This window comes from Hydra vulgaris, chromosome 02 (assembly GCF_038396675.1).
Source record: "Hydra vulgaris chromosome 02, alternate assembly HydraT2T_AEP".
NCBI lineage: Eukaryota > Metazoa > Cnidaria > Hydrozoa > Anthoathecata > Hydridae > Hydra > Hydra vulgaris.
In genome coordinates, this window is record NC_088921.1 from 18,049,434 (window position 1) to 18,061,332 (window position 11,899).

The following is an 11,899-nucleotide window of genomic DNA, read 5'->3' on the forward strand; positions in this document are numbered from 1 at the left end:
ATACTTATTCAATCGAAAAAAATCGAAAATCAAACATTCTGGTGACTGTTTATAGTCAATAGAAAGTTGAAAATTAATATGAAATACGTGTCACATGTTTATTATTTGTTTTGCAATTTGTCCTTGGTTTTGTGTTATTGTCGTGTCCTTCAGAGGTATATAAAGCAATATTACAATAACAGGTATTGTTGGCCAGAGTAAAATGAACATTCACTCAAAAGTTTATTTTCTTCAAAATTGGTGAAGATATGATTTTTGTCTCAAAAGTGGCATTTCTGGACCACTGTGCATTGGTAAAATAAACGGGTTTTTTTGGATTGCAGTGTCATTGTACATAGTAGTTGCAAATAGCAGCCTTGCTTTTCTTTTTTGCGTAGAATGACCGAATATTTTCATTGTGTCCCTGTCTCATTTGGAGGACACTCAGCCGGTTTCTTCATTGCTGTAAGAATTGTCTCATCGTTTTCATTGATTATCTTAGAGTTTTCTTTCAGGAGTTAATTTTCAAGGTCGCCTTCTCCTCTTGTCTAATATCTGTACATCTCTTGAACAATTAAATGTCCAGCGACTAATAAAATTTCCCCACTGTTCTTCAGATATATCCTGGCCAATGTGAGGACGATCCATTTTTGGTGCCTTGTGCTTTGAGAAGGCTGAATGAATGTCAATTGAGTTTGAACGATGGTGACGTTGGTGGCTGTTAAATAGTGTAATAGCAATTGCTTCACTGGGACTAGCAAAATTTTACCTTTTTGTTCATACATTAACAACTCCAAACAAAATAATGTAAATGAATTACAATAGCGAATTTTTACAATGATACCAGTGTTTTGTAGTACCAGTGTTTCTTTGAAATTCTATTGGATACATCATGTATCATACAAACTAACATAAACAAAAGTTAGTTGTTGTTACAGATCATATATATTATCTTAAACAATGTTAGTTTCTAAAGATGAGGTAACAGTAAATATAAACAACAACAATATAACAACAATTATAACAAGAAATGATTAATGTCATATTTCTATAGCAATAAAAGGTTTTAATAACTAATTTAATAATTGCTGTCAAACTCATAAAAATTTCTAATCTAGGCGGGAGAAAAATTAGATGTCAGGGGAATATCCTACAAACTTGAAATATTTTAAGAGCATAGATAATTGATTGTTGTAAATGGCCACAGTAGTTTAATGAAGGTTCGCGCTCAAACTTTTATTAAGTTTAAGCATAATAGTTTACCTTAAGTTTCAAACCAACACAAATAAGAATGAGGTGGAGAATAAATTTAATTGTAGCACTAAATAAAAGTGAAGTTCATTCTTAAATAAAACAATAAGCAAAATATAATTTTTACGCCAACTGAAGCGAGTTAAAATGGTGAAGAATTAATACACCTTTAAAACGCATACGAAGTTTGTCACAAAAATAAGGAGCAAAAAACTATCGCGGAGTCGATGTTTTTTTGTAACGTATATATAATTTTTTTGTAACGTATACAATAATGATTTTTTAAGAGGTGTTTAATGTTAGACCAAAAAAAAAAGTAAAATTAGAGAAATATATAGCAAATGTTGTTGATACTACCACGTTTGCCAGAAGCTTTACTAACTTTATTACTAGTAGTTGTACACAGAGCCGTCGGGATACGGTGGGCAAGCTGGACATTTACCGAGCTAAAGGGGCCTCCGACGGTCAACCAACATAATTCCATTGAAATAACCGAGGTCCTATTCGCGCATTTACAGGGCTCCAGTTGTCTTTTTCGCCCAGGGCCCCCATGGTACCTAGAAACAGCTCTGGTTGTACAAAGTCAGAAGTAAAAGATGTATTAGAATTATTCAAAATGGAATCAGCAACCATGCCTTATTAATAATAATTTATGGAATTATCAACCTTTATCGGAATTATCAATCATGGAATTATCAATCAACGGAATCCATGGAATTATCAACCAACAAATATATCAACCTCATTATTTTTATTAACTAATTTAATTGATTCATTATCAACCAAGCCTTATTTAATTCCTGAGCTGTTCCAACGTTGTTTTACAGATTAGAACTGTGTGGAAGCAACAATAAGTTCCTAAATAGCATTGATATAGATGGAAGATCTGTCTTAAAACCTTTCTTCAATGTTTTTAAGCAAAGTAGAAAAACCTGCATTTTTATTTCAAAGTAGACGATATGTCAGCCATTCTTTTTCGCAATAAATTTAATCTATTTATCAGTCTTCTAAACAACCCCATAAGTTATTATATTATACGGACTCAGATGCCGTTAATGAACAATCAACAATCATTTGTGGGTAAGGTATTGACAATATGCAAGAAATTTAGTATAAAAATGCTCCAATGTATAATCCAGGGTAAAAAAAATTATAGTTGCACGCCCTCAGGAAGTATTGGAAGCCAACTTTAAAACAAACGTTCCAACATTGGAATTTAACCTGTTCGCTGCCAACTACAAGTATACTCGTAGTAAGTTAGCGTCATTTATTTGCTAACTACGAGTATACTCTACTATACGAGGCGGCCGTATTCTCATCTCTCCGTTAAGCTTAACGGAGCTTTTGTCTGAAATTTCATTGCAATATTTCTAAATAAAGAAATGACGAAAATTTATATAAATTCGTTAAAATAAAACTTATACCAAAATAAAGCATTTATGTTTAAAAAATTATAATTTTAAATAAATTTTTTATTAATGTAATTTAAAAGAAATTTTTGACTAGCGCTCCGTTAAGCTTAACGGAGAGATGAGAATACGGCCGCGGGACTTTGATATTTGCCAACTACGAGAATATTCGTAGTAAGCCGGCGCACAGTGACTCAGGACGATCAAAAAACGGCAAAAATTAAATAAAATTTGACATAAATTGTAAATAAATAATGTTATATATCAAAATAATATTTTTGGGGTCAAAGATTCCAAATTTGTTGGTAAATTTTTTTTTACGCGCAGCTTCAGCGCGTATAATGCGCGTATGGGCGCATTAAAGGTGACTATACGCGTACAAAAAATTTTTCGTTAAGTTTTAGAATCTTCAAGACAAACACATTATCTTGATATATTACTCTACTTGATATTAAAAAAAAAAAGGGCTTTTAAAGAATGTTGATATATGGAGAAAATATAATATAATAAAACTATATTTTGTTTCATTTATTTTATTATTTACATAACAATTAATTTAATAACTTCGTCTGGTAACGGTTTTCCTCGATAGCTCCTATGTTTTCTAAAAGATATGCTTGATACTTTTGGATCTGATCTTACTAGAAGGTGGTGCATCTGATTCATCATTGTGTTTAACCTTGATATTTTTGCCGTGTGCTTAAGTCTAGAATTTCTTATCTGTTTATTCAAACTCTCCAATGCATCTTCCGAATATACCCAATTGGCAAAGTTAATTTATGTGATATAGAAGAACTATGCATTAGCAGTTTATGTACAGTAGAAGGCATAACACACCAGTCGTACAAACTCACCATACGTTTAGCTGTTTCAGTGCAGTATAAATCTAATTCATTGATATTAATAGGATATTCACAAGATATGGTTATGAGAATATTATGCAATCTTTCAATTATATCACAAATTACTTTAGTAATTTCAGAAAAAACTTCACTATTTTTAAATGCTCTTCTGGCAGTATTGCCGTCATTGGTATTTCCAGACCCAGTTTTAGGCATGTCAACATATAGGCTTAACCGTTCTCTGAAGAGTACCTAAATCTTATTCTTTAAGTCTACAGATATTTTTTCCTCAATTGTTTTTGGCTTATATTTTTTAATTTCAATTTTATAACTCAAATGGAGAATAAATTCCAAGCATTTTATCCAGCAATGCTGAATAAAATGCTTGGAATTTATTCTCAGTCTTGGGGCTCGGAATTTCAAGCTGAAATTCCGAGCCCCAAGACTGACTCATTCTCAGTTTTTGCTTTTAATAAATCAATATTGTTCATTTCGTTGGGTTTAGCATTGCACACATTGCATGATTGAGTGGATTTTGTATCTGTAATTGTGTTAACTACTTTATTATCAAACATTGTAAGATCAACTCTATAGCTGATATTAAGGTATTCATTTGATTTTTTTAGATCTGATTCTTCTTCTCTTAATAAAATTGGACTCTCTTTTTTATATTGTAGATGAAGAGGTCTACAAAAGTGACAACCTAAAGGATTTCCATTTTTCCAAATTTTGATATCTTCTACTTTGAGCATTAGAGGCACAAAAGCTGATTTTTCTTCACCTTTGAAATAAATATTACTAAAGCAACCTTCACTTCATTTAAGTTTTCTATGCGAATTTCTTCAGTATTTTTTATTTCATTAAGTAAATCCTTCCATAATCTTAATTTATCCACTCCAAATTCACGTATATTTGGGATAAGATATAATCTTTTCATTGCTATTGTTTTTATGAATCATCAATATAATAAAACTAATATAATAAAACTAATATATACTTAGTAATATACTATATTACTAAGTTAATTTTATATTACAGGAAATAATAAAGTTGTTCAATTAAGCTTTTTCAAACATGTTGTACTTATCGAAAAATAAATCGTTCTTTAAAATTGTCAATAAATATTTTAACAAACTTTTAAATAGTATATAATGACAAAAGCACATTTTCTAAAACTATATTTAATACTTATGATTTAAAAACTATATTAGAGCAAGTAATACAAGTAAAAAATTAAAATTTAAGTTTCTCGCCATTTTCATTTGTTTTGATTATAACAAAATACTTTCAAAAATGGCGGAAAACAAGGTTTTTAAGTGCTTAACAACATTTGTATTTCTTTTATAACTTCCAATACCGCAGGAGACCGCAGTAATCCCTTTATATTTTAAAAGTAGAAATGGCAATTAACTAGAAAAAAAAATTTTTGGAACTCGGTGGAACATTTTTTTAGCTGATGTATAAACCAAAAAAATACAATTACTTGCTGCCTTTTTTCAAAAAGTCTTTAACTTTAAACCAAAAAATCAGACTTTTTTTCTTTTTAGTAAATTTGAAATATATAGAGCCAAAAGATTATCTTTAAAGAAATATATACTTTTATTTAAATTAAGACTACTCTTTTTTAGTTAAATAAAAAGCTCACATTTTTCAGATTTTTTTGAAAATAATAACAAATTGTTTCACTTCTTTTACTATAAAATACAAAATAAAGGTTTTATTAAAAAATTATTTATACTTTTGAAATAAAAAAGTATTGCAATTTAATATTATTTAAAAAAGGGCACTTAATTTAGAGAAAAGTTGTGAGGGGTTTATTACCATTTTGTTGTTGTTTTGAGTCACTGTGCGGCGTCATGAGTTTGCCAACTACGAGTAAACTCGTAGTTATACTAACTTATTTCAAACAACATTTGTGCATTTGTAATAAAAAAATCTTCGCGATTGCCAAAGTACGAGTATACTCATAGTGCTTACTTTTTGTCAGTTATATTTAGAATAAAAAATACTATACAATTATTTTAATATTGTATATTATTTTTTATCATATATATATAGTAGATTAAAAATATTTTATTTATTGAGATGTTGATATCTGGCCTCGGCAATGAGAATGAAACCCGCGCAGATAGAACTACGATGGAGGAGAACGTTCCAAAAACAATGCAAGGAAATACTTAAATTTTTTGCTGTTGTTGTTTTGTTTTTTTTAAATACTTTTACATATACTTTATGTAATTATTGGGTGTTTTATGTAATTATTGGGTGTATTGTTATTAATATGTTTTACGTTTTCATAATAATATTATGATGACGTTAAACAGGATATTTATTATGAAATGAAAGTTTAGATATAGTACACAGCGACAACCTTTTAGATTTTTAATGCTATACTTTATAATAGAAGAATAGTTGAGCTATGTCTAAAACAATTTTTGATTACGATAGTTCGGATGATGAATATAATACTAATAAACAAAGCCATAGAAGTGGTGAAATAGCACTATCTCTGTATAGAGTAGGCAATAGTATTTTAAATTGTGCATATAATGAATATAAAAAGAAGATAAATGATATTATAAAAAAGGAGATTAATGTTAATTCTTATGTAGTAAACAATTATTTAAACCATCACCTATATAAGTCAAAAGATTTGACAAAAATCAAGTTTAATGGTGTAGAAAATAATGATCAGAAGGAAATAATACAAGCTGTTACTTCTTTAAAGGATATATATCAACAAGTGAGAAATATACTTAATGAGCTTGAGAATAACGTTCCTAAATATAACGCGAATGCAAAGTATTCAAAAATCAAGATGAAAAACCTTGATCATTTTAAACTATTATCTGAACTAATTAATAAAGATAACTTGGAAAAACAAGACAAAAAGAAGTTAAAAACAACCTTTGCCTTAAACCCAAAGAAATCTCAAGAATTTCTTAACCAGATAAAAGCTATACCTAACTTACACCAAATAGAATACCATATAAACCAGTTAGGCTCATTTGACATAGACTTAGCTTCAACATTAACCACTTTAGTTAGTTTAGATAAAGAATTATTAGTAGGTATTGTTAATTATTATAAAACTAAAGTGGGAGATACTAGGAAAGCATATGAAATACATCAACAAGTAAAGGGTATATACGATGAGCTTGAGAATGATGTTCCTAAATATAAAGCGGATGTGAAGCATCCAAAGATCAATACAAAAAACCTTGGTCATTTTAAACTAATATCTGAGCTAATTAATAAAGATAACTTCGAAGAACAAGATAAAACTAAGCTAGAAACAATCTTTAATTTAAACCCAAAGAAATCACAAGAATTTTTTAACCAAATAAAAAATATACGGGATATCTCAAATACGCTTTACACAATCCTAGAGATATATAAAAATGCAACTCCTATAATGCAAAGTAGTATTTTTGATATTATAACTGGAAAGGCTTCTAATGGTTTCAGTTTAATTATTCAGTGTATAAATTGGCATGCTGAAACAGAGCTAAAATTTTTTGCTAATAAAGTAAGTAATGCTGTACCTCTTGTCATTCACTATATAAAAAACCTTGATTACTTCGAACCACTTCAAAACAGCAATAACGAAGATGCACTTAATTTTTTATCATCTAGCTTAGCTTATCAAAAAATATTAAGAATTTATTCTAAATTTGCTCCTTTAGGCTTTAATATTTCAGCTATAAGCACACCAATATTATTTAAGACAAGCAGTGGGGATAAGACAATTGATATAACTCAAGAACTTTTATTTTCAACCAAACGCACAGAAAAAGTAATAAACTTTAGTACATATACATCAATTCAAAAGGCTCTTGAAAAAACTGAACTAGGAGCAGCGGAAATAGTAAGTAAATTACAGAATATTATTAAAGGAAAATTAAATAATGAGGATATTGATTCAGATAGGCTAAAAACTTTATTGGAAATATCATACTTGTTATTCTCATGCGAATCTAACAGGAATCCTAGTGCCCTTATTAGCAACGCTATGTTCTTAGAACTGGTAAAAGAGGGCAAATACAAAATATCAGACATGGCTACAAAATTACCTATGGCTATACAAGGTGCTATAGATGTAGGTAGATACTACCATGAGCAATATGAACGATCGTATGGTAAAGCAAGAAGAAATGATTACGGAATATCACAAGCAAATGCTGAAACAATAAATGCTTTTCAAGAATTAGAATATAATTTGCTATGTGATTATCTTGGTATATCAATTAATAAATCTGTATATAATCCTAAAGAAGCTTTAGAAAAACTTTTAGTTCAAGGTGTCAACAAGAATAAGCATCCAGAGTATAAGGAAAATAAAGTTAAAGAAACATTAAAAAGTATTAATTTTAGTGACACAAATTGTCTAGACATTTTTAAAAAACTTTCTTATAAACAAAATTATAGCTTTAAAGATATTAAAAAAGCTTTTAAAAAAGCACAAAAAAACTATAAAAACTCTATTCCAGATGAAATCTCTAAAATATTAGGAAAATTATCTAATAAAGCAAAGATTGAAAAACTTATTCAAGACTGGTACTTACCTAAATTCACAATGGAAGCAAACAGTGAACAATGATTCGAGCAACAGTTACCCTCAAGATAATGGAAAGAAATACAATGACAACAAAAATGAGTATGATGGTAGTGATCGAGATAACAGGAACTCTAAAACTAAGATAAATTAAGACAAGGAACCACAAATAGGTTCCAGTAGTCGCAGCAACACTAATAAGTTTTGTTCTATTTTAGTCGAAAAATATAAAAATTATCAGAATAATACTTCAGAAATTATAGATATTCAAATAGTTTTTATATATATAAATATTTATAAAAACTATTTTGTAGTTAAAATAAAATATGAATAAATATAAGTGTGAAAATAAATATGGTTCAGATTTAAAATTTTAAAAAAGGATCAGTTTGTGAGTTGAACAGTCAAAAAATATATTTATATTTTAAAAACACAAGAAATTTTTGAAATTTTAAAAAACTTTTTTTTACAGAATAAACCATTCTTGAGGGAATTATCTCTGATTTGTAGATGGAGGCAATAATAAATAATTGTAAACAAGAAATTTTGCAGCCAACTGATTGGTATATCAAAAAAATTATTTAGGTTTGATTTTAGTGTTTTTCATTTTGAATTGTGTTTTTGACATTAGGTATGTTGAGATATATGAAATCATTGTACTGCATGTTTTTATGATTGTTGGAGAACCACCTAGTGGAAAAACTAATGCTTTCAAGGTTTATTAGTAAGTTGTTTTTTTTTATAAGAAAAGCTTCAGCCATTTTTAATTGTAGTCATTATTAGCATTTTTTCAATAAATCTATAGTTTTTGTTATTTTTTATTTAGATTTTAGCCCAAGCAATGTCAGATTTAAAAAAATTAGCGACTCCAGATTTTTTTAAGGTTTTATTGTTTTTTTGTTAATGCTGTTTTGGATAGATAAAATTGCGCAAATAAATAAATGCAAGAAAATATACCCTACCAAAACTAGACTTGACTAGATTTATTTTTATATTTTATGTCACTGGAAGGTTGACTAGAGATATTATTAAACACCTCCACTTGAACTTATACACACACTTTACATAATGATATCTGTGTTTCTTTCTATATATATTTTTGTTAAGGTTAAGTAATTTGAATTGGATTTATACTGCTAGAGTACTCTAGGTATAAATATATAGTTAAAATGGTTATCATACTGGTCTAAATTTTGAACAAATTTATAAATTATTTTTTAAATAAGAAAAAGTTGTTAAATAACCTTTATAATAGTTGTTAAATGTTAAAAATAATAAAGCAACACATCTATCACAACACCAACAACACATCTACCTTATTTGTATTTCATGCTTTTATATATGTATGATCACAAAATTATTACAAGTGTAAAAAAAAAGAAAGTCTTATTCAAAGCATTGAAAAATTAAACCATTTGAGCTTTTTTACAAATTTTTTTGGCTACAAATGCACAGTAAGTCTATACATAGAGTATCTCTTGAGAATCAAAAGATATTGCCTCACAGTTTAGCAAGAGATAATCATTTATATGTAAATTTATATAGAAATTGGGCTGACATTGATGCAATGTTTGCTAATTTAACAGATGTTTAAATTTTTCATGAGTCAATCTTCATAAAATGAAATACAAACCATTTATAAATATACAATAAACATTTACACTAGTATGCTTAAAACCTTTTTATTTTCTTTATCAATTAAAATTTAAGATTTTTTTTTGTTAGATTTATTGGTTAAGTTAAAAAGTTATAAATCCTAAATCAATTACAATGGGTCAATTGTATGGTAATTTTGATCTATTTTCTCATGGTCTGGTGGTATTCTTGCTGTTTCCTTTTGTGAGCAAGCTGTTTCCACTACAAATGACTGTAGGTGGATTATTTTTGATGGCCCAGTAGATGCAATATGGATTGAAAACATGAACACAGTACTGGATGATAATAAAAATCTATGCAGTTTTTAGTCTGTTTTGAAAATTTATCAAACTCCATACAATTTTATAAAATGTAAAAAAAAAAAAAATTGATATTTAAATTTAATTTACACAACTTAAAATAGATTCTTAAAATAGCAGCTTCATAAACACAGAGTTTGTCACGGAAAAAAATCTTAATAAAGAGAAAAATATTCAAGAATCATTCAAAAATATTTAAAAATAGCAGCACTTGAGGAGCGGTGAGCCAAAAAAGAAAGCATTATTTCATCACTAACTTTAAAACCTAACACTAGTAACAGCAATGCAACAAACTCCAGCTGGTTTCTGAATGAGGCAAAGTAACTAGATCAAACGTTTAATTGGAATAACCTGATGCAAATGCACATGTAGACCAGGAAGGAGAAAGAAACAAAAAAATATTATTATTTTTTGTACCAAGACATCTCCTTCTCCAGTAGCCACTGACTATATCAAACATGACAAAGCGCTAATATCATTGCTCTTAAACGAACTAAATATTGAATGTAAACATGTTGTTATTAGGCGCTTCAGAGGTGGCAAAAGCACATCAGCTCATACATGTCCATTACAAGTAGTTTTTAACAACTTTGAAGAAAGATCATATTTAATGGCAAGAGATTAGTATAGATGCATTATATCTAGATTATGAAAAAGCGTTTTACACACCCCTTCATGATCTTATACTCCACAAACTTTCTAACAGAACACGGTTTGTTGTAGGTTTTGCTACTTCAAATTGGTAATGTCATTAATATACATTAATGACATTACAGACTTAGCAATTCAATGAAGTTTTATGCTGGTGATAGTAAACTTGTTTCCATCAACTCAAGCTCTGACAGCCTAATTATGCTACAAAACAATAATTCAAATCACATATTGGACTACAACCTGGCGCTTGTGTTGGTTATGATATGAAATTCTAATTCTACACACAGCATTAAAAAACTTGAAAATTTTCAAAACCATTCTACCAAAGAAATTCTGCTTCTCAGAGCCTTATTCAGCAAAGCCAGATAATTACATTTTCATCTCACATCACTAAATAAAAGATGCAATTAAGGTAATTTAATCTACAGCTTCAAGTTTATTACCAAATTTGAAAATATTTGCTGGCCTAACCTACAAATTGGCCATCCATCTGTTAAAATAACTTAAGGACACTCTCAGCATCTTCTTGAAGAGTTTTTCAATGCTTCTAACCTCAACAGCAATATGCAAAGAAATTAAGTCTACTAGACTTAATTTCTTCCCTAACAGATAGTCAGCTGATGGAATTTACTCCCACAAACTGTGATTGACTCTTGTCATCTTAATGAGTTTAGAAATGGTATTAACAAACACTTTGACTTGCACTAGCATTAAAACTGTTCATCAAAATGCTGCTACACCTCATCAACTACTAACAAGGAGCTAAAGAGTTGCTTTCAAGCGAGAGAGAAAAAATTTAACACATTTTTCAGTTTAGTTCTTATGTTACTGCAGCTTTTCATTTGTATTATTGTTATTATTATTATTATTATTGTTATTGTTATTATTATTATTATTGTTATTATTATTATTATTGTTAGTAGTAGTAGTAGTAGTAGTAGTAGTAGTAGTAGTAGTAGTAGTAGTAGTAGTAGTAGTAGTAGTAGTAGTAGTAGTAGTAATAGTGGCAGTGGTAGTGGTAGTGGTAGTGGTATTACTATTAATATCAAATATTAACTACTAAATTTTTTTTCTGATTAAAATAATTCTACTCATGTATTACTTTTAATGTCTAAATTCTTTAGACATTAAAAATAATGTTAAAAATATTTTGAAATTTCAGCTATGCATAATGAGTGGATAAAATTATTCAAATGAGCTTTAAACAAAGTTTGTTATTTAAAACTGCTTATCTTGACATTACCATCTACTGGC

At 28.5% G+C, this 11,899-nt stretch overlaps 1 protein-coding gene across 1 annotated transcript; it reads left to right on the plus strand.

The window, feature by feature from the left end:
* Positions 1 to 5,615: 5,615 nt before the first annotated feature.
* LOC136076794 (uncharacterized) lies at positions 5,616 to 9,376 on the plus strand. The gene is made up of 2 exons (XM_065790246.1): positions 5,616 to 8,760; positions 8,863 to 9,376. The coding sequence occupies exon 1, from the start codon at positions 5,901 to 5,903 to the stop codon at positions 8,079 to 8,081; it is 2,181 nt and encodes a 726-aa protein (XP_065646318.1). The 5' UTR covers positions 5,616 to 5,900; the 3' UTR covers positions 8,082 to 8,760; positions 8,863 to 9,376.
* The last annotated feature ends 2,523 nt before the right edge of the window (positions 9,377 to 11,899 follow it).